This window comes from Manacus candei, unplaced genomic scaffold, assembly GCF_025592945.1.
Source record: "Manacus candei isolate 608988 ecotype Guabito, Panama unplaced genomic scaffold, ASM2559294v1 h1tg000153l, whole genome shotgun sequence".
NCBI lineage: Eukaryota > Metazoa > Chordata > Aves > Passeriformes > Pipridae > Manacus > Manacus candei.
Genome location: NW_026138201.1, coordinates 2,036,344 through 2,063,720, shown reverse-complemented (window position 1 = coordinate 2,063,720; position 27,377 = coordinate 2,036,344). Strand labels below are relative to the sequence as shown.

The following is a 27,377-nucleotide window of genomic DNA, read 5'->3' as shown; positions in this document are numbered from 1 at the left end:
GCATGGAACACATCTTTTATTCAGTAAGCAAGCAAGCACAGAAGTATAATGTGTAGTGCTTAATATTCATACAGTACTAAAAATATAAAAATAGAAATAAAATTTCACTGAAAGCATTTTCACTCACAAATATACAAGGAAAAGTGCTGTCAAGCCACATCATGCTACACCACTTGCCAGTTGCTGAACTGACAGTTTCCCAACAGAACTGAAACACTAAAAGCTAGTCCTTTCCTCACGGTTTTTTGGTGAGCCTGAACATTTGACTAGCAAAAACGGGCCTCCTGCAGCTGAGAACCTAAAAAGCATGGATGTCATTACATAATGGAACAAATAAAATAATTTGGGAGATTCTATAGTGATAGTAGCCTGCTTCAGGCCGTTTGAATACCTGTCGTGGAGAACGAAAAGAAAAGATACAGAAAGAAACTTGAATCCTGATTATAATCCAGACCAGTCATGGCTAACAATTCCTGGAACTGTGTTCTGCACGGATATTTGTGCAATACTCCCACCTGCTGGCACATCCACCAACTCTCTTCCTCGGATGCTGCGGTTCCCCCTGCCTGCTTTACACTGGCACGGAGACTCACCTTCCCCTTAGGGCTGCTGGAGTCCAGGAGCACCAGCCATAAACACAGCTAAGTGCCCTCACCTTTTAGTGGAACCAGAGGCTACCCAGCACCTCAGCTTCTCTCTTCCAGCAGCAGAAATTCCCTGCTCCTAATGGGAGAAATCCAGATCTACACAGGAAAGCGATACGGGTCACAGACTGATCCTTCCAGAAAGCCCCTGCACCAGATGCCTTGATTTTAAGCCCAGTTTTGTGGGACTGAACTAGACTTGAGGGCTTAAGGATCTTCTGTTTGCTGCCCCTCCCCGTGGAGCTGAACTGCTCAGCTGTGAGCTGCCATCCCTGAAAGCAGGGGTGAGTTCTGGGATCAGGCTGACAGGCACAGCCGCACATCACAACAAGCCCTGTCCTGCAGAATATGCCAGTGCACAGAAAACCTACTCAGATCACACAGATAAGGGTGTGCAGAACCTAATGTGAACCCCACTTGGATCAGTTCCTGTTTTGGGATGGGATTTATTTATACTTGCTATACCTGCTATAAAAATAAATGTGACGATTAACCCCTGAGATCGTTCTAACAGAATATTTTGGCCTGTTACTTGTTTCCCTCAGAAATCATTAATTTTTTTTTTTTATTATTTGGTCTATGGACATTTATTTAGGTTCTAGTGACAAGCTTTTATAAAACACATTAAATAATCAATGTGGGGCTGAAAAGGTGTACATTCTAGTTGCATATATGGTACATACCTTATACGTATATAATACATTCCATAACAGCTGAATGTTCTAGTATTGCCTGGGAAGTTCTTGCATGTGGACACAGGATTTAAATACCAGAAGATAAACAGCTGCTTAGGATCAAAGATAAATTGTATCTGATATGGTTTACTTGGATTGGTTTTTTTCTTTCTTTAAATTTTATTACACATAATAGCTACAGTAGTTTGTCCAGCAGGTAATAAACGAATGCATAAAGCACTTCTAGCTATATCTGGATATCATAGGCATGCATTTTTTATAAATAAAAATCGAATGTGAGGTCACATTTTCCCATCTTCTGTTTATAAACTAAATCAAATTTCTCATTCATTGAAACAGTGAAGATGTCTTTCCATAGCCCAACTCGTCCTGAAACACAGAGAAGGAACACAAGTCAGAGAGTGGATGTAACAGGACACTGAATATCTACAGTCTAATTGTGCACCAAGTATCATCTGGGAGATTCTAATCAGTCTTGGCCTTGGCTTTCACTGAAAGCTTAATGAGACCAAAGGCTGTTCATTGTCTTACCCAATTATCCTGCTACAACTCTTTAAATAAATGCCATACCCCTCATCATCTGCACCAGCCCAGCATTATACAGGAATAATTCAGTTCTGTGTGAGACAATCAGAAACGAACAGAGTTGGGGCTGCGTATTCATTTAAAGGTGGATTTCTGGTGCAAACTGTGCCTGTTGAATAATTCCAACAGCTAATAATACATTTCTAAATCACTGTGCCTCCAGCACACACTGGTTAGGGAAGTATCCAAAAGGTACACAGAATGTGGAGTATTAAACTGATTACTGAAGTGTGGTATTTTCATTGCTAATTTCTATTATTTTGTGTCTAGAGGTAAGTTCAACAGATGAATTTACATTCCTCCATATGGAGAGGTTTGTTTGTTAAATATCAGTGCCTAGTTCCTATCTATGAAAGACAACAAGTGCCACACACCAAGTCTGTGCCACTTAAATTTTAATTTTGAACAACAGGAAGCTTTGGGTGGATGCAACATGGACACTGAACTCCTTCCTTGTACAAAGTATTTATCCACTCTGCTGGACCCAAACAGTAACATAACCAGGTGGCACTCCTGACCCCTCAACAACTGTTCCAGTGCAGTCCAAAATTCATTTAACTCAAAGTCAGCCAGGGTTACGTATGGCTGAATAAGCCCCCATGGAGTAACCAGACTGAGAGGCCCAATTCTTGTCTCATTTATGTTGGATATAAAGACAAAATCCAGGCTTGTTCGACTGGAATAAATGAAAGGAGAATTGGGACTGTGCTACCAGAGAGTTTAATCATAACAGCAAGAACAAAGCTACATGCAGGGAGCTTAATTATGCACTTGATGCATAAGAAGAATACCCATTTAATTCAATTACCATTGCTTTTATGCAGCAACTTTATAATTGAGTCCAGAGACAAAACATCTACATATCACATGTTAACATGACATGTGGCAAGGGTTGTTTTATGAAACCAGGACTTTTCTATAACTCCTGTAGGTATGATAATATCCTGGTTTTGTTTCAGGATCCAAAGATCAAAATAACCTGAAACTGCAAATGCTATTTACTGTTTTCACCAAATTTCTCCTGTATTTAAAAAAAAGAAAAATATTAAGAAAATGCTTGCAAGCATAGACATCTCATTCTGACTTAAATTTTGCTCTGGCAACTATAACTGCATAAAGTACAGTATGAAAAATGAAACTTCAAACAACTATAACAATAAAATACTTTCTTCCTCTGCTGGGTAAAGAAACACCTTTTATTTCTGAATCTCCCTAACAACACGTACAGACAAACGACAAGTTTTACAAAGGACACACACAGTGGATTATTTGCAACATCTTTTGTTTTGGTTTGGTTTTTTTTGCCATATGAAGTGATAGCTTGTCAAAAAGTCACCCACCTGGTTTCTGATTTGAACCATGCAACTGCGTAAATTAGGATGTGATAAGAGTCAAATACAAGTAACATATCTAATCACTGCTCTGCTTTCACAGCAGTTCAGGGTTATCTTCAGAGTAAAGATCAATGTGCTAAAAGAAAAAAAAATATGAAGAACTAAAATAAAGCAAAATAATAAAGTAAATGTAACTAATGACAAATTAAAAATATCTGAAACAAATTACAATAAGCTGTCATGTTATTGCCACCATTCTTTGCCACAGAAACAAACAGAGAGGGAACAAAGCACTGCTAATGAAGCTACATTCTGAAGTAACAAAATATTGTAAAAGCCAGAGACAGCAAAGAAAAGAAATTCAAAATAAGGATATTTTTACTGAAAAGCACACAGTGAACAAGTGATAAAATATCACATTAACTGCTGTAGCTCCCTTCCTCCTCTATGGCAAAATGATAAAAGCAGGGAGGTGTGAGGAATGGCTTTTGTCCAAGTATGGCACTGGGAAATGTTTGTGCCAACACACAAACGGGACAAGTTACTCTGACAAAGAGTCTGAGCTGAGTAACTGCTGAAGGACTCTACAAGAAAGACACAAAGGTAGGACAGAATCCCAGAGAACCTGCTTTCATGGCAAAGCAAACCTACCCTCAGACAAACCTGAGTGTTGGTAAAATTGGCTTTTGTAAGGTGTGTGATTTCAGTGGGTTTTTAACAGAACTACACAATGTGAATGAAATGCACGACAAAGGGACAAATAACTGGCTAATGCAGGGTCAGCAGTCAAGAGGGGCTGATGATACTTGATATTTTTTATGAGAGTTTTGAAAATAAGCATAAAAATGACAGCTGATAAGATCTGCAGGTCACACGAAGGTTGGCTGAGGGAGGTGGTGTGGAAATGGCTCCTACAGGCAGAAATCTGAGAGCAAAGCCCTGGGTAAGGGATAATAACCTGGACATTAATTCCTCTGAAAGACTCTGTGGTCAGGATAGACACATGGTGTCTGATGCTGATGCAAAAAGTGCTAACATGGCTATGGATGGACAAAGAAGGGAGAGTTCCAAATAAAACTGGGTTAAACTAGTGTATGAAGGGATTTTATGTTTGGACAAGGCAGATGTGAGGCTGACATAGGAACTGACCATCTTGATCTTATTCCCTCACTTCTAAAAAAAGCCCTTGAGTGCTATAAAACAACCTGCAGAAACTAATTAGAGGGAGCCTAAGTTCACTCTTTCATGCTTCTCAAAGGCAACTGAGGAAGGACTTGATTTCTTGACACTATCAAAGGTCAGATGTATCAACAGATCAAATGGCACCCTCAGGTTCCCAAAGAAAGATCTCACCAAAATGAACACCTGGAAGCTGAACACACCTTAAACAGCTGAGGTAGGCACTGAAAAGGAAAAGCTCGTAAGGGAAGGGAATCTACAGCTCCCTGTGATTTTAGAAACTAAAATTAGGAATATCTGCTATTCTAGAAAACCTGATATACTTAAAAAACAAGGGTTTAGGCCAGGATAAACTGTATGGAATTGTGTGGGCTTTGGCATGGCAAAGGTCAGAAGGAGCAGTGCATATTCACATCACAGTGTGAATATACACTGTTAACCTTGGATTTTTTCACCCTTTTCAGTCACTCCCACCTCACTTTATTTCCAACCAAACTAACCCCCAACTTGCACCCAGAGGCAGTTACCTCCCACCATTTTCACAGCAATATTTACAGCATCATTTCTATCATTTACAGCAATATTTCACCAACATCTTAACCCACTAAACTGTGCAGCTGCTTCTTGCAACTTCTCCAGGGAGGGTTTTACTGTGGGTTTGGAACATACCCCTGCCCACAGGAAGAGCTTCTGCGTTACAGCACTGGTCAATGAGCTGGTGGCAGTGTTCCACCATGGATTCCAGCTGGGCTTTGTCATAAGAAACTCCTAAGAACCTCACCAGCTGCTCAACCATCGTTGCAAGGTCCTGCAAGAGAATATTTAAACCCCAGTTTACTAAAAATATTTTAAATTTTTTTTTTCCTCAGTGAGTTTAAATATTTCAAGGTGAGTTTTATCCCGACGAGCGTGAAAAACACGAGTGCAGAAGTTGCAGAAACAGCACTGCCTCGAAATTTTTGCCACCTTCACATTTGCTGGACACAAACACATTCCAAGGAATGAGGGTGAAACAGGTTGGCAGAGACCACAGCCTTCAAATATGGAACTTCTTCAAATATTAGAATGGGGAATTCAAAGTAACTGCGACGCTTCCCACTTCAGGGAACCACACCCTTAACTGATCACTGTGGAATTCCAAAGTGCTTTTTGGAGGAATTACAAGCTACTCTGACTTTGATCTCAGTAAAATAAATGATCACAAAGGTTAGAACATCCCTTCTGTCACTGCCAGCTTCTGGGGCTGCACTCATGTAGATGGAAAGGATCTAGTGGGGTGGCCTCTGAGAATTAATTTGCATTAATCAGTCATTCATTTGCACCTCTAGAATTCCAGGGTTCCTTAGTATGAGTAAGACCTCTGGAGCTGCAAGGACAAACCAGTAATATTTATCAGGAAGCAGAAAGACACCAGCTTCCAGCAGCATCCAGCAGTAAGCACAGCCAGGAATATACAATCATTAAAAACCACGGGTTTGAAATAATTCTGACTCAACTTTACATACTCTGATTTTATTAGTTTATTTATTTATTTCAGCACCCCACTCCATCAGAAGTATAATTTACCCAGCTTTCTGGAGTTCTGCCCTGACTTTGCCTCTTTACAGCGTGGGTTTTCCCCATATTTCCATTAGTTTTCCAGCCAAATAAACACCTTGAAATATTTTCGTTAATCCTCAAAAATATCACACTGCAATAAGAAATGGAAATCAACATTCTGTGTGGTATTTCCACTAGATTTCTGATTAAATTGGATTTATTAGCCAGCACACTGTAAGGACCCAATAATTATGTTCACCTTATGCTACGTGATCACATCTAATTGTTTTCAACAGTTTCACACAAAGCAGTAAGAACAAAATAATCTGAATAAACGCCAAATATACAGGAAAAAATACAGATTATATAATTTTCTTTCCCCCCACTTATACAGCACATACAGCAAGACATTTCTTCTAATGAATGCTCAGGGCTGAGTGTAGCAAGTGCTGAACAGTTTCACTCCACTGCCTTCTCTGCAAGTAGTTTGGTGCCTGTGGGTGAGTCAGACTCCTGAGTAAATTAATATGTATATGAAGAAGCTACTGAATGCCAGTGCTTTAAAAATGGCATCAGACTTAGAGAGTCCAAATTATGGACAGAAGAAGCAGATTTTGTGCTTTATATATTTTAAACACTGGGGTGCTAAATGTAATTAAAATATCATTTTGTTACATCTAACCTACCTTGTGCATATCTTCATACTTGAGAAAAAGTACATTGGCATCCATGTGATGTTCCCAAAACTCTTGCACGTGTTCAAACCACGACCCATATCCTACTACAAAGACATTATGATTGGCATGAGGAAAATTAACACTTTTGTTATTAAGAATTTTCAAAAAGGAAAAAAAAAAAAAACAAAAGGAGAAAAATAAATCAACCGGAGTGGTTCAGAGCAGTGGCCAGTTTTGACCCATTGCCATGTACAGCAAGGAACTTCATTTAAAAAGAGTTTTTCTATCAGTTTGGAATTTTCAAAAGCACTGACTTAGTGTGAGGATAAAACATTCAGCTGGAAATGCCACCATATTTCATGATGAACCTCTTGGAGCTCAGTATTAATAACACAAATTGAGCCAAAATAAGGATTACACAGATAGCCTTGCAGAAGGCAAACTTCCAGTGGCTCCAAGCTGCATGAATTCCTGCAGTGAACATATCCCACTGGTAAGCTTGACACAGCACTCATGGCAAGTTTCACAGGGCACCCACTAATTGCTAACAACCACTTAGACTTTCTTAAACAAGCACTGAGGACACAGACCCATCAAAATGCTTTGTGATCACTCCCAAAAACACAGGAGGGACTGACAGAATTATTTATCACTACGTGTTCTGACCCTCTACTACAGCCTGGGACTTATTCTCCTCTACTGTTATTTTCTGAACACTTCCACACAACTGCTGTAGGACAGTTTTATTTACAGTGTTACTGGTTCTCTCAATTACACAATAAATTCAGATTACTGATGCCCATGAGGTGCTGAGTGCTCCCCAAAATCTGGGAGGGCTCCTGCTCCCAGCACTGCTGAGGTTACTGGAAGCCTTGACCTTCACCCCAACATTTTACCCATTTTTTTTTCCCACTTCTCTGATTAACTCCACACTTGCACTGATTTGAGCCAATTTTTGTGTGCCTTCCAGAGGTTCAGTCACTGGTGGTTGGTACTTACAACCTAGAGAATGCCTTTGCTGCCAATATTATTAGAAAGACAACCCATTCTACGTATTTCTTTGTTACCAGTGACAAATTCCTGCAAAACACCTCATATAATCAAGGCAGGAGTTAAGCAAATATGATAAGCAGTCTTTCACATTCTTTCCCAGTATTTTTTTTTTTTTTGGTCAATTTTATCTTTTCAGCAGATATAAAAAAATATTTAAAAAAACCCCAACTTCTTAGGTTTGTATTTTCAAGCCAACTTTTTCCCTTTTAAAAAGAATTGTTTAACTCTGGTCACTGGAACACTGGTGTGTTGACTTCACGTGTGAATTTCTTAACTGGAAGAACAAAAATGGAATTTTTCCAGTGCCTTCATAAAAATTGAAAATGAGTTAGCTGATAAAAATTCTTTCCCTAGGAAACTGAACCTCTTTGCCCATTGAAAGTGTTCCAGTCACCAGAATTCTGCTGCATTGCTTCCACGAGATGCAAACATTTAGTTAAATGCTAAATTTACTGTATTACAAGCCCTCCATTTGCACAATCATGGCCACAGAACACGCTGTGATGTTTTACTGGCTCTGGGAGGTTGTGATAAATCAGCTGATACAGGATGAAGGTATAAATAACTCCTGGGATTCTCACATGCAAAAGAGCACCCAACCTTTCCCCTGTCTCAGAAGACCTTCTAATGCTTGTTTTCTTATGTCTCTGGTCTAGAAGTTCCTGATCATGGGCTACAGGGAATCATTGCATTTTTAGGGATTGTAAAGGAAAAAAATGAAGGTGGGCTGGAATGGGAGGAGAGCATTAATCCTCCCTTGCAGGAGAAAGGTTTCTAAGGCCTGTTAAATACCCTCCAGGCTTGACTTTTTTCTCCCCTTTACTATTATAAAGCTCCTTCAGCATTAACTCCTCCAAACTGCAGGCTGAAGAACAGCTTGCTGCTCTGGACCTGGAGGAGACCCTGCTCTCAGTGCACAGGGTGAATTCTTAGTGTCACATTAAGAAGGTTTTGCAGAGAAATAAAAGGCAGCAGAATTTTGGTCATTGCCCCACTTTCCAGCTGGGAAATCCACTGGCAAACAGCCAAAGCCCTACTCAAGGCAGTGCAGCCTGAGTGGGACCACAGTGCACTGAGTAAACTTCACAGGGAGTTCTTGTAAAGCAGATTGTTGTATTCTCTCCCCAGAGCTGCATTTTTCAGAATTCTCTCCCCAGAGCTGCATTTTTCAGAATTCTCTCCCCAGAGCTGCATTTTTCAGAATTCTCTCCCCAGAGCTGCATTTTTCAGAATTCTCTCCCCAGAGCTGCATTTTTCAGAATTCTCTCCCCAGAGCTGCATTTTTCAGAATTCTCTCCCCAGAGCTGCATTTTTCAGAATTCTCTCCCCAGAGCTGCATTTTTCAGAATTCTCTCCCCAGAGCTGCATTTTTCAGAATTCTCTCCCCAGAGCTGCATTTTTCAGAATTCTCTCCCCAGAGCTGCATTTTTCAGAATTCTCTCCCCAGAGCTGCATTTTTCAGAATTCTCTCCCCAGAGCTGCATTTTTCAGAATTCTCTCCCCAGAGCTGCATTTTTCAGAATTCTCCCCACAGAGCTGCATTTTTCAGAATTCTCCCCACAGAGCTGCATTTTTCAGAATTCTCTCCCCAGAGCTGCATTTTTCAGAATTCTCCCCACAGAGCTGCATTTTTCAGAATTCTCTCCCCAGAGCTGCATTTTTCAGAATTTTCTCCCCAGAGCTGCATTTTTCAGAATTCTCTCCCCAGAGCTGCATTTTTCAGAATTTTCTCCCCAGAGCTGCATTTTTCAGAATTCCCACTACAGAGCTGCATTTTTCAGGCAGTAGCAGCCTGCACCCACCTCCTTACAGGGTCTCACTTGAGCTCACTGATGCACTCCACATCAGTCTTATGCAAATCAGGAATTTCTGTGTGTTAACTGGTGTCTTGCAGGAGACAAACCTTGAGTTTCTGCATGAAATTTAAATATTAAAGGAATTACCAGAGAAATAACCCCCGAACTTGAGGAACAGAAAGACTCCTGAGAAGCAGTGAGGTAGAACTGAAATCAAGTGGTGTTGGCAGTATTCACCATTTTTCACAAGGTACCTGGTGCCTTGCAACCTGAATTTTAGAAGAGCAGACCAGAGTTCTGCCTGACCTAAGTGGAACACTGCTGAGCCCCTGGGGTCAAACACTGCAAGGCAATTATTTACAAAAGGCATGACCATGGTTTGCATGGACAAATCTGAAGTCCCTGTGAGGCAACCTCCTTGCTGTATATGCAAAACAAATGCACCTTTATCCAGTTCACTTCTGTACTCGCAGAAGGAACGCAGAGATGAAAATAAATGTGTGCAGAGAGAACAGCTCCTTACACTTGTCATTCATAAACCTCCTGCAGAACTCCTGGAACGTCCCCCTGTAGCTCATGGTCCTTAGGGAGCGGTGGAACTGGTAATAAGATACCACCAGGTCTTTGGGGTTGCGAGCCATGTATATGACCTGTGATTTAGGGGGGAAAAACAAGACCTTATTGAGTGATTTTTTTTTTTCCCCAAAGCACTTAAACAACAGAGTTAAACCAAGAGGATTTAATTCAATTTTCACCTTTGAGTTGCCGTTGTGGAGGTCTGAAGGCAAGAACCGGTATGGCAGGTGGCTTTTTATGAGGCGAGGAGATGTCAGCTCCTGAAACAAAGCAGAGGGAACAGTTCCTCACTGAGCACCAATTTGGCACATCTGCCCTGAACTGTCACACTTGAAGCCCTTTACTCCACTGAGTCCCATTCACAAATTCACTCCTGCAATTAATAAGAGTCTGGGACTAGAAATTAGGTCAGGGAGATACACCTGGTTTTTAAACATAAAAAAGCTGGATAACATGTTAGGGTTTTTGTTGTTTGGGGTTTTCGTCGTTTGGGGTTTTTAATCCCCTTTGTTTACAAAGTGCTTCCATTTGTAGCACCTTCTCAGAAACAATATAAAATAGTGGAAGATTCTTGGTGTCAAACCTTGTTTCCAGTGATGCTTCCACTAAAATCCCTTGAAAACTATTGGAAGTTCTGAAAACACTACTCCTAAGTTCTTCAAGATGTTTCCCTTGCAGTTTATTTTATCCTCAGAATTGGGCCCAAAAGTTTATCTGAGTATGTGAATGTGTTTCAAACAGAATATTCTTAATAGTGTGGAAGTAATTTCACGCAGGATATTCCAAACTCTTCAAATTACACCTCCAGAGTCTGTAGAGATCCAGGATTTGTGGATCTAAAGATTTAGATGTATATAGTGGAAATACAAATCCATAGATCTCCGTGTTTGTAGTTCCTCTTTCACAAATTCGGGGAAGGAATCAAAGCAAATTGGCCTCCTTTGGGCAGCTTCTGTTTTTACATAAGCAAGAGAGGCCTGGAACTTTTATTCAGAGAACCCATTGCCAAGATACTTAGGACAACACCTAAAGCATTAAACCGAGTACAATAAAGCTGAATAAAAGCAATTTTAAAACAACCTAATAATGCTCTGAATCATTCCAAAAAACGGAGCGAGTCCAGCGATGAAAAGGACAAGGACACAGGATGAAATGAAGTGATAAAAGATGGAACTGAGGAAAACAGATATCCAAATGCTGAAAGGCTTTTCTTTGCAATAAATTGTACCTTGATGATGTCCAGACCAGGCTGAGGGTACTCTAGGACTGGAAGTTGTTCATCTATATTCATTAGTCCAATCTCATCTGGATCAGCTCCCTGACTCACTAGATAAACCACTTCCTGCAGCAACCCTGTGCCTGCACGAAGCAAAAATGGGAGAGAACAGATTGTATTACAGTTCTTATCAAAACAGAACCACAGGAAGGGAGACCTAAACAGGGAAATAATGGTAACTCTTGTCCTCAGCAGTCAGCTGTGAGCTAGGTCTGGAACTACTGTTTTAACATAGGATGTCAGCTCAATAAAATTTAAGGACATTTCTGTCTCCAAACCATTTAACCTGGGAATTGGAAAGCGTTTAACGAAAAGTTGTTTCCCCCCCTGTAAATGTTACCAAGGCAACATACTATTATTTCCATTTTAGAAATTGGGGAAAAAAAAAAAAAAGAAAAGAAAAGAGGCAAACTGAGGTCATCCAAGCTCACAAAATGCATTAGTGGCTGCACTGAGGCAGTGTCCTTTCTTCTAAATTGTAGGCAATGCCCCTGTTATGCAATGATTTGAGAGTCTATTTGTGCCCCCACGTTATGGACTGGATAAACCACTGAAAGCATCAACAGTGAGTCAGTCATAAGCCTCAGAGGCCCCAGCTACATCTCCCTCCCCAGTCTGAGGGCATTTACAAAGCAGCCATCAGATATTATGGCCTTAATGACTGCACTCTGGAAAATTAATAGCTACTCCAGCAGGAAGTTTGGACAGGGAAACTCTTTCAAATGGCTTTACCTTCAGGCAGGGAGGAAACCCCCCAACACAACAAAGGTATAGAGTTACTTGGCAGAGGTTTATGAAGAGAAAGGCACAAGCTCTTGGTGAGGTGGAAGAACAGAGCAGGGAGAGATCACAAAGAGAACTAGAGGATCGTTATTCTGATGTTTTTAATCTGACACAGAAACAGTTAAAGGAGGCTGATGGTTAGGGTGAGCACAGCCTGGATACCATGTGAAACAGCACATGCCTCCAAGAACTGCTTTGGAGAGTAGGCACTTTAAAATTCCTCCGTTACCTGACTGATTGGTGGGTAAATTAAAAAGGTTTGGGGGGGGGGAATAAAAAGACACTTTTACATTATCATCACCCACAGAGACTGTCACAGACTTAATACACTCTTGCCCCTGAGGCTGTTCACTCTGCATTTTTAAGTTCAAGCATATATTTTATACATTAAAATTAACATTCATGCAGTTCTTCAGTATGGGTCCTTGTGACTCTGAATGAGCACAACCCTTGTTCTCATTAAATATTTCTTCTGACAGGAGACACCCTGGTTCTCCATAATTTATTTCTGTATTTCCAATTCCACCTGCAAAGAAAAATGCTATTACAGCAACCCTGCTCCAAGAAAGGAAAAGAAATGGTTGTGTGGGGCCAAGCAACACCACCAGGACTTTATTTTTGTTCATTGCTCAGCTGGTCTCCAGGCAAAAAGCAGCCATGTCCACATTACCTAGTTCTGCTCAACCTTACTGCTAGCAGATCCATGGAGCACAGCAGAGATGGGAAATGACATATTTTCCCATGCAAAGTGGGCCTTTGGAAGCTCAAAAGTCTTCACCTGAATGAGTTTCCACCAAAAACAATGACACATTGGAAGAGTAATGCTGGGCACCCAAGGCAGCAAAATAAAAATCTCCATCAACTCTATGTTCTTTAAAACAGTGTTTAAATCTGATTCTTTGTATTAATCAGCACGCACATATACAAATTCCCATGGTATGTTTGTAGAGCTGCACATATTGCAGCATCCTATTACAATTCACACAGCAAAGAGAATTTCTGCAGTATTTCTTCTACAAAGGGGAGGACTGACAGTTTAGAATCCTGGCCATCCAGCAGGTTAGAATTTCTCCTCCCTACACTGATCCTGATTTCTCTCCCCCTTGAAATCTGTGCTAGTTCTCACTTTTGCCACTCACTGTATTAGCCTGACTTTTTTCCACATTAGCACTTGAGTTACTCTGCTTAGGACTTCCAGGGTCCCAATAAAAATGAAAACTAGAGAATTAACTTTTGAGGGAACCGTTATTTTTCTTTTTTAACTTGTCATCCTTGATCAACTATCACTTATCACATACAAACATTTCAAGACCTCATCTTCTTATTAAAACATCACATGCTTATTAAAAAAAAAAAAGCTAAAAGCCTTTATACATATAATTACATATGTATGACCTCCTCACATTTGACCCAATTCACTTAGTGATCTCTGAAGATGTGCAAGAACTACCATTTTATATGTGGAAGGTAAATTGCTGAAACTGAGATTTTCAATATGTGAATAAACTCCAGTAATCCCAGTCTATCACAAAACCTGGCCAGATCAAAATGCCACAGAAATTTTCTCAGTAAAAGGGAAAATTATGATACTTGTTGGACAGAAGAAGGTGGAGGAAGCTATAGAAAAAGATGCAGAGCTTCTCCTTATACTCTCAAGATTTCTGGGTTTTCCTGGAGAAAACAGATCTTGTGCATCTCCAGTATATTCCACTGTTCTCCCCTTGTGTTGCTGAACACATGGACATGTACACCTCACTTGGGATGGCACAGGAGAGTAAGCAGTCCCTGACAAACAGGATTCATCTGTCAGCCTTTGGACACAAGGCACCAGATGCAACATGGATAAGTCCCCAGAAATTCTACCCTTCCTTCTCCCACCTGCAGCAGATCCATATTTCATCCTGGAGGAAAGAACTGCTGACCCTCCAAGGTCATATTGCCAAAACAGACGTAGGATTCATTTCCATCTATCCAATTCCAACTAAAATTGAGCCAGTCAGCATCTGAGGGGCTCCAGTACCTGAGAAACGCTCTCCCCTGACAAGCCCTTCTGTTATGTCAATAAAACGCCCTGGGAGAAAACAGAGTGTTCCAGTTTATCACACACTGTCTGGGAAGAGAGGGGATGGGAAACAGCTGGGATGAGCTACTGCCAGAAGCTGCAGGGATTTAGGAGATCCTTTTAAATTATCTGTGAACCTGCATTTCTACTTGGCATGGCAGCAGGGTGAAAGTGTTCCAGTTGGGATGCACCGTCCTTTCCCTGTGACACCTGCCTACTGACGCACAAAAATCAGGACTCATTAAAATTCCCTTTGCACCTCTGATGGCTGGGAACTCTTCCTGTGTCCCCTTCTCGTGGCCAAAGCCTCAGCAGCAACAGCAAAGTCAGTTCATGGCCACGCTGCCTCTGCTTCTGCAGGAGCTGCTGCAGCAGCAACCAGACAGCACAGCAGGGCAGCCAAAATTTGGAAACACTGCAGCCATTCCTTCCTGCTCCTTTGCATTAGGTGTCTTTCAATGTCAAACTCAGCCACTCTAGGAGGGAGAAATATTCTCTAGTGCAGCTGTTCTTTGCCTCCTCTCAGTGTTTTCTGGCCACTGGCCTTTATGGTCCCATAAAGCCACTGAACATCACAGATTTCTTCAAAGTGAAGTGGCAGACATAAAACCATAAGATTTCCTGTGAAATTTTGCTTCCCCACATCATTTCTTTCACTTTCTCCTCTCCTATCATCTAAGATGGGATAAACCTGCAGCCCAAGGATGCCAAGGCCTTTGGTATATTCCTTCCACTCACCCTTTGTTTGCAAACCACATGGAAAAATAAACTAAATACTAATATTAGTATTAATAACCTCACAATCCCAATTAGCTGTACTTTGATCTGCTGTTGTTTGATCAAGTTGCAGCTAATACAACACAACAGATCCATTATGACTCATAATTTTTTTATAGCACTGGTAGATGCAAGAGCTCATTAAAAATGAGGGCTGCTAAAGCTGTCAGATTGGTCTAGCAAGGGCTGTACAGCAAAACCCCACATTTTTGTTTTAATTCCCTGCAAACTCCTTCCCCCCTCGCTAATTTAAGTGTAAATCTGCAGGGAAGCATGACAGATTCATCTTCACACTACAAGAGTGGAGGGAAAAATCAGATTTTTCCATGAGAAGACAACCATTTCCAAACCACAAAAATACCCCCCTCTTGAGGTCTGTCTGTTGAAGTTCTCCCACATGTTCAAATTCCACCTGGCTTAAGAATAGGGATTTTCATTAACAATGAAGGGTTTAAAAATAAAAGTGCCATATTTTCTGATTCTTCTTTTCCTAAATAAGACTTGGGATTCAGAAGAAAGACTGAAATTGTGATGTTATATTGACGTTATTTTTGTCTGACAGTTAAATATGTATTAGAGGGTCCAATTTTCTGAAATCCTCTTAGATTGATGTCCCTTTTTACATGGCTTAAATGCCCCTCAGTCAATAGTGACCTGTCAAGGGAATCTGTGGTACATGAGGAAACTGAATCCAGATCTTCCAAAAGTGAAGGCAACAACCTAAGACTGGATCTAAAACAAGCATTAAATGCACAGTTTATAGCAACATTCTGTAAGCTCAGTCTTAGATTTTTAGACTTATTAACCAGTTTATTTTTCCACTTGCAGCTACCAGCTTTGAAACCAAAACCAACAGGCTAAATTCTGCTTGTCTTTCACCAGACTCACATCAGAGGGTGCAGACATGGGTCCATTAATTCTCTGTTGTGTTCTGAAGGTGTTTTGCCAGAAGCTACAAACAGCAAACTAGGAGAACTATTTAGGGGTAAAAATCTACTTTCTGTTTGGTAAAAATGCTGTCACTGAAGTGTTTACACACATGTATTATCCAGAGAATTAGTGTTCTGTATAACAGAGCATCCTAAAGCACTGCTGTAATGAGCTGGCTACAAAGCAGAGCTATTTTTGGCTGATGCATTAGTACTATCTTTTAAAAAATGGCCTGAGTCCTAATTCCCCCTTACATTAGCACGATAACTGCTCAGTAGAGGACAGGATGAAAAGTGCAGACTTGACCACAGTGCATCTCCATGCTGGGGCATCTCCACTTCCACAGGGCAAGGCAGGAGATGAGGATTTTCCACACCTACCACCAGCCTGGAGGAAAACACCTCCTGACACCTGGGATCCTGAAACTGGAGCAACACCAGTAAATAAAGCACACCAGGCCCTGCCCTCTGGGAGGGTTTGTGGGACAGCCAAACCCACATCCCCAGAGATGATTCCCAAAAGAGGACAGCTCCATCCATCGCTTCCTGGGAACAGCCCCGGGCCCCAGCTGTGTCCCACACCATGCTGGGGGAGCACATTGCCTGTGCAAGTGCAAATCTGTCAGGGAATGTGCTCCCAGGAAACAGCAGGGATGACAGCTTGACAGAGCCTCTGCCTAGACTTTACCAGTGGATTGTCTACGTTTCCTACTTTATATTTTATAAAAGCACGAGAAAAATAGCTCAGGAGTCACATACTCCCTAACCACTGCATCTAACCCACGGCTGCCCCAACCTGCCCCAGCAGACTGAGGTCCAAAAGGCAGCTGGGTCCTCTTGTTGAGGGCAGATGAGGCAAAAGTGTTCCTTTTCTATCCTTGTTAACAAGCCAGAACATCCTCACATGCTCTGCAGCAAGGGCCATGTAAGTACTGCACAAACAGCCCCAAGAACTGGGAGTCAGATCCACAGACTGCTCAGGATCTAGGTATTAAAAACAACAACAAGCCACAAGTTTTTCCTTCTGATTGAAGAGTCATGACTTGTGTCTCCAAGATTTCATCACATCCCAGATTTTGTGACAGGTCCTTCCCAGGCAGCTGCTATTGGTTGATAACTGACACCTCATGTCATCAGATATTCCAAGGGAAAAGTACTTTTCTCTTTAAGCTTTGGCTGGGCTGTCCATGTCTATGGATGCTCACCAGGTGCCATCACTACTGGAGTAACTTCACACAAACTGCTCCAATTCACTCCAAATTAGATCAGCCAAATTAGCTCGAGGAGTTTCTATTTTGGGCATCAGCTCACCTTGCAAATTTTGCCTGGGAAAAACTAGAATCCATCCACACAAAATCCTCTGCAGGTTGTCTTTCTAAGACAAATGACAAACAGGAGGCTGAGGACACCAACACTGATGCTTTTAAAGGAGGACATCTACCCATACCCTTAAATTAATTCTCTTTCAGTTTCTACCCACCAGTGAAACACGGTCCCATGGTATAGGAGAGCACAACACCTGTCATGCTAAAACAAAAAATGTCATGTATAACATGCAGGAACATAAAAAGAACAGATTTCTGCTTGTTCCCTCACCAACTATCTGAGAGAATGACATCTCTTCTCACCCTTCCCACACCTATTCAAGACTGATCAGGTCTAAATGCAACCCAGTACATTAAGTTGTTGCCTTCTTTGCCCAGGCTCAATGGAACACCCTCATAACCCAATTCCCAGACCATGCCTTTCATGACAGTAGTGCAAGCACATAGGATCATACCAAAGGGTTGGCCAACAGGACAGTAATCCACAGGGGAAGAGGGTTTTTATTTGTTAATATATGCTACAGGGCAGATTCTGTCTCAAACATCTAAAATTACCTGGCAAACTTCACCCACATAAACTGGTGCCTCCTCACAGCAATGGGCAAAAGCTGCATTAGCAAACTTTCATGTCTCACCTCCTCTGCAGAGTATACACATAAGGTACATGCCCTCATGCCAGCCTTACCTCATTGTGTCCTGCCCTCCTCCATCCCTGGCAGCCCCATTCTCCCAACTTTGTAGAGCCCCCATCAAACAGCATGCCTAAATTGCACCAAACACCACCCAGCAGGAGCTCACAGTCTCCAGCACAATGTCTCCCCACTGTGTCTAATTCCCCTTCATTTTCAAACACTGTACCAAGGACAACAACACAGAAAAGAACTTTGCTGCAATGCCAAGTTTTTAAAAATCACTCTCAAGGACTTCATTGTGCAGAAAAGAACTGCACAGCTGCCCTTAGCACCACTGATTTCCAGGACAACTATATCACTTCTGTTCTCCAGAGTCAGAATATGGTCTGTGGGTAAACACAGCTCTGCTGATTGACAAAGGATCAGAAATCAGGAGACAACAGGGCATCTCTATTAGAAACTTGTGTTGAGGTAGCTCCCATCCCCTGTGCTGTGAACATGCTCCCCTCCCCATTATATATATATAATTATATATTTCACAAGATGTCTGTCACTGCTCAAAATGCAATTCTCTGCCTCAGTTTCAAACCCTTCCAGGAAAATTGTTAGGCAAAACCTGCCTACACATTAATATGCATTTGCATATATTAGGTGGTTAAATCTCAAGAAGGCAGCACACCAACAGTATAATGTGAAACAACTGCAGCAGGTAAGAGTTATACAATAAATAAAAAAAAAAGGTAGCACATTTGCTTCATAATTTCCAGAATTATCATTTAATTTCTACACAACCTGTTCAGTCAGCTATTGCTTGTCTCAGGTCAGGGAGTAAAGCATTTTGCCTCACACAGAATCCCCCTCAAATTATAGCTGCACTGAGCAAAACCATTCTCCACAAGGTACCTACACCCCCAGTCACATTCAGCACAGTCATTCCCTCTGTCTGATGGACTGCAGTTTTAAGCAAACTACGACCATTTCCATTGCTGCTCTTCAGAATTAGAAATGAAAATAGATCTAACTGGGAGCAGAAAAGGGGATCAGCCAATCTATATCACACCATGGGTTTACATTATTGCAGCAAAATCATTGAAGAGACCACATTCTTTCTGAGAGAAAGAAAGCACTGGTGGCCCTGACATTGATCACCATTAATGTGCACTTCAGCTGTACCTGTCCAGAGCCATCCAACTGCAGCAATGCCTGGAGCTGTTCTGTGCCACTCTGGCAACCCTGAGCAGCATAAACAGGCTTTGAACTGGAGCTTAACCTGTGGTTATGATTGCCTTGCACCAACAGGTGGGCAAGAAGGCCAAGGACATCTCGACCTGGATCGGGAATAGTGTGGCAGCAGGACCAAGGCAGGGATTGTCCCCCCGTGCTGGGCACTGCTGAGGCCACACCTCAAACCCTGGGGTCAGTTTTGGGCCCTTCACTACAAGAAAGACATTGAGGGGCTGGAGTGAGTCCAGAGAAGGGAACAGAGCTGGGGAAGGGTCCGGAGCACAAGTCCCATGAGGAGCAGCTGAGGGACTCTAGGGGGGCTCAGCCTGGAGAAAAGGAGGCTCAGGAGGGACCTTCTCACTCTCTGCAACTCCCTGGCAGGAAGGTGGAGGTCAGACTCTCCTGCCATGTCTCAAGAGACAGGATGAGAGGAAATGGCCTCAGGGAAGGTTCAGATTAGGTATTAGAAAATAATTTTTCACTGGAAGAGTGGTCAGGTGCTGGAATAAGCTGCCCAGGTAGGTGGTGGAGTCACTGTCTCTGGAAGTGTTCAAGAAGCATCTGAGGGGTGATTATGGTTCAGGGGTGATCATGGTTGGTGGGTGGACTTGACCTTGGAGGCCTCTTCCAACTCTGGTGACCCTGTGGTTCTGTCACACTGGTCCTGTCACAGGGACCCTGCTGAGCAGCCCATGAGGTGACAGACCTGGACTGCTCCATGTACAGCCTGTGGTGCCCTCTGGAACCAGTTCTCATCCCACCTGTGTCACACCCAGCTCATTTTGCTGCCGTGGAGGGATTTATTACTCATGCAGTGGATGCAGGGAAGGGCTAATTTAGCACCACTGTCTGCATCCCATATGGTGATCTAATGTCACTGTACATCATCTAGAACTCGCAGCCCTATAAAGGATGATGGCCTTCACATCCTGGTGGGTAAAAGCTGATGAAATTAGCTTTCATTTTTTAATTTGCAGATTGATTTTGGCATTTAGTGACAAAAAACCCCCTCAGTTGTTCCTCCAGCACCCTTCCTTTAAATTTTTACCCTTCACTAGCTCAGCAGCACTCTGACTTAACCTCTCCTACCCACCTACACCTCCAGGACATGCATCCTTCCTGATGTTCCTCAGTACCCCCTCACAGCAGCTCCCCTACCCCCTACAGCCCCATTTGGCTGAGACATTGGAATGATGGACCATTTCCTCTGCGTGTCTGCCACACACATCTCTTGCTTCTGAATCTGCAATATATTACAGGATTAACACAGGACATAAATAGATTATTTCTTTTGTCAGAGCCTGTGAAAGACTTTTGTTTATAGAACCATGACTATTTCAGCTCTGGTGCTCCACCTTCCTGGACTCTCCAAGGTGTTGCAGCACCTCTGATTAAGGTCAAAGTGTTGAGACAGTGGGTGCTTCATGTCATTAATCCCCTGTTCATTGCTCCCTCCCACTGAGGGAGGCACTATTGTATGCTCAGTTTTAATACCCAGACACTTAATTCAATTTCAGAGCTGTAATTTGCTGGTTTCTCTACAAAAAATATTGATGAGAGGTGACATCTTTGTCCAAGGGAATTGCTTTTCACGATATCTATAGATAGATAGATAGATATATAGATACATATGAAAAATTCTGGTAGAGAAGAAATACAGCCACGTGCCTCCAGTGGAAAATGCAGGCAAGAAGATGATATGACTTACCCAAGGTCACAGAATGTTTAGCCACAAAGTCCAGTCACATGCCCAGTGTACCAAACCTCACATCACTTCTAAAACAACACAAGGGGTAGTTCCTTCCCCTCAGCACAGGGTGTATGAATCCCTAATGCACCCAACAAGAGAACAGCTTCATTTAATAAGACTGCATAATAAGAATTAAAAAAATATTCAAGCATTTTGCTTCCTTTCATTAATGCCTTCCCTGTGACAAACGAACACTAACCTGAAATGAGAACCCCTGGCTGTTGGGTTTGGCTGATTGTCATCATTTTCTAATTCTTTAGTCTTTGAGGTCATTATCATTTAATCCAGTCAGCAGTGATTTCACATGTCCAGAATACACTTTCTACCCAGAGCAAAGCCTTTTTTGTTTTCCCCCCCCCCCCCCGAACCTGTTTACAAAAAAAGCAAGTTCTGGAGTTTTGCACTACTTAACAGCAGGGAAGCAATTATGCTACATTTGCAAGAGACCCAGCAAAACCCACGAGGTAGCTGGAGAATTCTTCCTCTTCTGAACCATTTGTTCTGCCTCTAGTAACATCTCTCCTCTGGTTTGACAAAAAGCTCATGAGAGAAACACTGCCAGCTAGATAATGAAAATCAGTTTCCCTTAACAACAGATTTTTTCCTCTCCACCTTGATTTCCTGTTAAAGGCACATAAGGACCTATTCAGCCCTACCTGCATTGAAATCAAGTCAAATGCATCAGTGCAAACTTTACATTGTCTTCAATTACTTCATATTTGATAGCTTTATTTATAATGTCTTTGCCTAGCAATAGGTAAGACTGAGTCAATACCTGAAGGTATTTTGAGCTGTATATGAATAAAACAAAAGACCCTGTACACCAGCCCCTAAATAGACAGTTCACAAAACAGATCTCCATCACAATGCAATTTTCTGATCCCTTTCTGTTTGAAGAAAAATTCCACCCTTTCTGCTATGAGAACTGATGCACATTCATGCAGCATCAAAACAGAACAACATCTGAGCTTTATAAATTGCTTAAAGAAACCAAATAACTGTGCTGGCTACTGTAAAAGAGAAAAAGTTAAATACTATATTCTGATTTTAAGGAGATTAAGTTGTTCATCCCTGTTCATGAGACTAACAGGTTTCCTATCATTCCATAGGGGAGGGTGTGCATAATACTCTCTCAAAAACCAGAGGTGGAAGGAAAAGAATCCCAAACATATCTTGCGTAAAAATGTCCTGATTTTTAAGCCAACCTCGTGATTTCTTGAGGCATGCCTCTGGGCCAGTAAGATTTGCATTAATTCTTTAAATGAAAATGGTTTAAGCTCGAGGCACCAAAATCCTGCAGAGAGAACAGGACTATAAATCCAGCATAGCAGAATCTGCCTCTTTTGCAACTGCAAAACTCTTGTGACAAAATAATACTGACAAAAGGCCATGTGCAGCCACCTAATCTTAGTCAAGCAATAATACTCTTTACATTGAGTAATAAAAGTATTACTGTGAAGCACAAGGACACCAATCTTACCTGTAAATATAACCCCACTGCCAAGAGATTTTTATGGTCTGGGGGAAACAGGAAGGGTAAAATTGCACAAGACTGCCAAAATCCTGCTTTGTTTTACTCAACTGGTACATTTTCTTTATAATGTGTTTCTTAAATCAAGATTTTGCCAGTGTGTTTTTATAGCATGGTCCCACAGCTAGGACTGATTGGAAGGGGAAGGAACAAGAGGCCAGAGATAACAAATCCTTAAACCAACCTCAGAGCCACATCCCTGGTGTTTCAAGCCTCCCTTTGCCTGAAGTGTATTAACTTGTGTGATCAATAAATATTTTGGGTACTGATGAGCTGAAGTCTATCAATTTTAGTGGGGAATCAGACAAAGAAGAAAGCTGGGGTTTACACTGTACCCCCTGCATCTGGTTCACAGCCCAGCAGTTGTCACTGTCATGGTTCTGATGGTCAATGGATCAAATAACTTTTTCCTCATAATAGAAGAAAACCCTGGGGCACATAAATGCCCCAGGCTTGGAAGGATTAACAGGGATTACAGTAAAGGGAAATGGAAGAATTCAGACAGAGCCCCTGTCAGGTAGCAGAGGAAAGGGGAAGAACAGAGCTCCTCCATCAGCCAAAGGGACTGGTGAGCCAGCAAGTGTTGGATTCAGGAGTGGCAGGAATAAAAGGAGGATAAAAGACTGGTATGCATGGAGTGGGAGAGGCTCACAGAACAGGGGCAGCCAGGGAACACACAGTGCATGCAAGGCACTGCACTGACAGAGGCAACGAGAGGCACAACCTTTTGCACACACAGAATCTTTTAAACAAACAAGGGACAACTCAAATTCACTTTTTCCGTGGTTCATTTCACGTAACACCACAGGTAGGTGGGAAGGAACTTGAAAGAGGAGAATTCTGTGAATGTACACACACAAAAGCTGCCCTTGAACTCATCTGCAAATTCCCTGTTGGCACTTCATTAAGCCAAAGGCCTGCAGTCAGCCATCCTGTTCCCTACCAGCCAATGGGCAGTTACAAGAATCCAGTTCTGTGAGGAAAATTGAAAATCTATGAAAAACGACACCAGACAGGTAAAGGTCACACACAACACTTGCTCTTTTGACCCATTGTCTGGCACCAAATGCAAGTTCTTACGAACTGCTGGACTTGAAGCTGATATTTGCCCAACAACTGACATCTTCCCACACAGAACTCCGTGAAATTACTTGGCAAAATAACCAACACGGGGGAGGGAGCTTCATTATTAATGCAAATAGCTCGCTTTCTCCAATTACCAGTTTTTCAAAAGGCATTAATTTGTGGGCTTTGACCCAAGAATGCAAAGCACATGTTCATTTAGAACACATGCAAGATGGTGTTAAGAGAGCTGCTGTTACACCACGTGTGAGCAAAGCAAATGGACAGATCAGGCACAGTCAGGGCTGGCATCATAAGACACAACAAAACACTGAGTGAACCTGAACTCAATCCTACATCTACTTTAGGGACTGATTTAATTCCACTGAAATCACTGCCCTTAACACAGACAGCTAATCCAAGTCTTAGCATGGTGACTGAGGGAATACCCTGAAAGAATCTGCTTATTCATTAATTCTGCAGTTTAAGTTCACAGAGGAGAATTTTAATTTTCAAGTAGGGCGCAAAAAAAAAGTCCCCAGTCTGGGAGGGTTCAAGGCAAGTTGTGACAGAGGCACAGTGTTTGCTGTGAGCAGTGCATCTGTATCTTATCTGTGAAGCAATCTGTTGCGTGAGCTCCACTTATTTAATTCTATAGACAACAGCATTCTGCTTTACGTTTGCTCCTGTGAATCTCAGCCTGTCCATCCTGCACTAAAAAGTCGCACAAAACATGAAGCTTTTAACTCAGTTCTGCAACATCAATAGCACACCTGATTTCAAATTATGCATCGTGATAAAAAGGTTTTCTATGATTAGAGCATAAGCCAAGTATGCACCTTCACATATTTACATGTCTGGGTGAATCTCTGGGTTTTAGGTAAAAGCTTCTCCCAGTCCAGCAGCTCCCAAAAGCTGTTACCATTGACTGGACACAGGTGTTAAGAATAATTAAAGATATAAGGAGTATCATTATTCAGCCATCCTTCAGTGGAAATCACATTAAAGCAGAGCCATTTTCCATTAGGCTTATTACATTATTCCCAGTAAGGCCACTGATATATTTGATTTTCTACCATTATTGGACGAGCTTTTTCCTGGATCAGTCCCAATTTACCAGTAACTCTAACTATTTCCAACCACTACCTCGATTTCCTATCCTAAAATCCTGCTGTCAAAAATATTCCTGGAATATTGTTCAACTGCAATTTATTAACAGAACCTAGATAAGTGGTCCCAACCATGTCTTACCTCCAAATATTACCAGAATAAGCCGAAGCATTTCATCCCAAATAATTGCATTTTGGGCATTAAATCTGTTTTGTAAACCTACTTTTTTTTTTTCATTACATCAACATTATGACAATTCTGATTAGATCCAGTACACAGAACAAGTCTTTGTCAATGCTCCCAAGACACAGGAAGATGAAGTTGTAGTTATGGGAGTGCAGAGGTGCTTGGAGTTCTGGATTTAAACCCTGGCTTTGCTGGAGACTTCCTGCATGACCTTGGCTAAATCAATCCCAGGGCAGCCCAATTCCTACTGACGTGCCTGCTCCCAGTCAGCAGACCCTCCATAATTCATTCAGGAGCCCTAAATAAGCTGTAAAGCCACACAGCTGACAAGTTCCAAGGCTCTTAACAGACTTCAGGCTACAGAAAGGTGGAGCTTGAAGACGTTATTATTGTCTAGAGCCCATTTCCCACAGCAAGGACATCAGATTACTCACCACCCCCAGGTATTCTCTTTCCTGGCAAGTAAAACACTGTGGCACCTACTTTGACCCCAAGGCTGCTCCCCCAGCTCCTCCCACAACACTGTACCTTCAATTTTGGTGCCTCAGTTCTCAATCTTTTTTCCCTCTCCCAGTGACTGTCAGTAAATCCTCTTGTCCCACTGCCACTAACTTTCTAAGAGGACAGCTCCCTCTCACTGGCCTCAGCTGGGGCCACAAGAGACCTCATATTCTGTTGCTATATTCACAAAACAGCAAATTAAATACGACTATGCAAGCTGGCTTCCCACAGCCAAGTGTCTAGCCATCAAAATTAAGCTACTGCCAGATGTATTAATGATATTGTGGCTGGCTGCTGGACACAGGTTAGCTGAGGATATTCAACAACGTGCCAATATGAAGTTGGGATGCAACACTAACACAGGAACATCGTAAACACAAGATTCTCAAAACTGGAATCTTAAAATGGAAATAATTAAATACTGTTCGTGCTGCATGCTATAAATTTTTAAGAACAATTTAAAAGAACAATTAAAATGTAGCTGTCTATTCTAATCCTCATATTTTGGGGGCCATCCATCTACAAACTATCCCTTATCTAATGGATTATCTATCAAGCCCTTGCCAGTCTTCAACAGCATCATGAGTAATGAAATACCAAAAAACATAACTAGAAATACTTGAAACTGTTGGAGAAATGATAATATGATAGATGCTACATCCCAGGAAATGTGCCTGCTCAAAGTAGCAGCACACCAAGAAATTGAAAAGCATTAGCCATTCATACAACAAACAGTGAAGTAACTCAGAAACCTACAGTACTGAAAACATCGTTTCACAAGGGCATTTACAGAACTCACATCTGTTATCTCCAGTGGACTCTGAATTTTCTAGAAAGAGATCTTATTTTCAGAAAAAAAAAAGTCACTCAAGAACACACTTAATAATAAAGAGTTTATCTGATTTTATCAGGTGGAGTACAAGGCTCCCATATTGTCTGTCTCTTTGCAGGCAGCACTACATCCATGTTAATTCTCTGCAAACATTTCTGCTTGGAAACAGGGAGGATAAGAAGTCAAGGAATATGACATTAAAAGCAGACACACGAATGGTATAAACAACCCAAGGAGGTGCCTACTGGAGCAACACGCACTTATACTGCAAACGGGGGGTGTTTCTGGTGATTCAGACAGTGCAGCACGGATGCACTTGGAGCACATGTTCTCCCAGAACGGCCTGGGCGGCCGCCTCGGGAGCGCAGGACGGAGGGAAGGCTGGGCAGCAGACGGCAAACCGCGCCAGAACCCGGGATTTATTCCTAAGACCTTCCTGCCGCTCCACATTCCCCTCTCCCCGAGCAGCGTCCTCATCCTCCAGGGGTTCGGCAAGAGGGCACCGGGACCACCCCGGCGGGGACCACCAGCTTGGCACTGGTGTGTGCCTGAGCTCCGGGGGTCCCCCGCTTGGTCCCTGTCTCCCCCTCCGGCACCGGGATCGGCCGTCCCTCAACTCTGCGGAGCTGCGGAGGCCGCAGGGCATCATCCCCGAGCGCAGGACATCATCCCCGGGCAAAGGGGCATCATCCCCCCTCTGCAGGACATCATCCCACGGCAAAAGGGCAGCATCCCCCCTCTGCAGGGCGTCAGCCCCTGGGCAAAGGGGCATCATCCCCCGGGCGGCGAACGGGCTCAGGCCTCGCCCCGACATCCCGCGGGGGCCGCGGAGCATCTCCCGCATCCTCGCTCCCGGCGCCGCGGAGCATCTCCCGCATCCCCGCTCCCGGCGCCGCGGAGCATCTCCCGCATCCCCGCTCCCGGCGCCGCGGAGCATCTCCCGCATCCCCGCTCCCGGCGCCGGCTGCGCCGCGGGAAGGGAGAGGCGGCGGAGGAGGAGCCGCCCCAGGGCCGGGGCAGCCCCCGCCCGCCCGCCTACCTGATTTGGGGTAGGTGACAATCCAGACGTCGCTGTCCCTCACCGGGAAATTGGCGATCTCCTCCATCTTCCCGCGGCAGAAGGGCGGCAGCCGCACCCCATTGTACTCGAAGTACTTGCTCTCGAACTCGCAGGGCGTGCTCGGGGTCTCGGCCTCGCTCTCCGCCATCCTCGTCCCTGCGGCCCGGGGGAGGCCGAGGAGCGGGGGCCGCGGGCGCTCCGGCGGGAGGGAGGGAGGGAAGGAAGGGGAGGGGAGGGGAGCGGAGAGGAGGGAAAGGGG

The 27,377-nt window shown here is 42.9% G+C and overlaps 1 protein-coding gene across 1 annotated transcript; it reads right to left on the bottom strand.

Moving 5' to 3' along the window:
• SULT4A1 (sulfotransferase family 4A member 1) lies at window positions 1-27,377 on the bottom strand. The gene is made up of 7 exons (XM_051772484.1): window positions 27,098-27,377; window positions 11,307-11,437; window positions 10,258-10,338; window positions 10,026-10,152; window positions 6,663-6,757; window positions 5,107-5,245; window positions 1-1,708 (listed from the first exon to the last, which is right to left on the bottom strand). Exons 1-7 carry the CDS (start codon window positions 27,264-27,266, stop codon window positions 1,596-1,598), a joined length of 855 nt encoding a protein of 284 aa, XP_051628444.1. The 5' UTR covers window positions 27,267-27,377; the 3' UTR covers window positions 1-1,595.

Excerpts from the sequence above, each read along its gene's own strand:
- SULT4A1 (XM_051772484.1), bottom strand. The coding sequence starts at position 27,266 with ATGGCGGAGAGCGAGGCCGAGACCCCGAGCACGCCCTGCGAGTTCGAG. Across the intron at positions 5,246-6,662 it reads AGTATGAAGATATGCACAAG|GACCTTGCAACGATGGTTGA; the intron begins GTAGGTTAGATG and ends ATTCTCTTGCAG. Across the intron at positions 1,709-5,106 it reads AGCTCTTCCTGTGGGCAGGG|GACGAGTTGGGCTATGGAAA; the intron begins GTATGTTCCAAA and ends TCTGTGTTTCAG.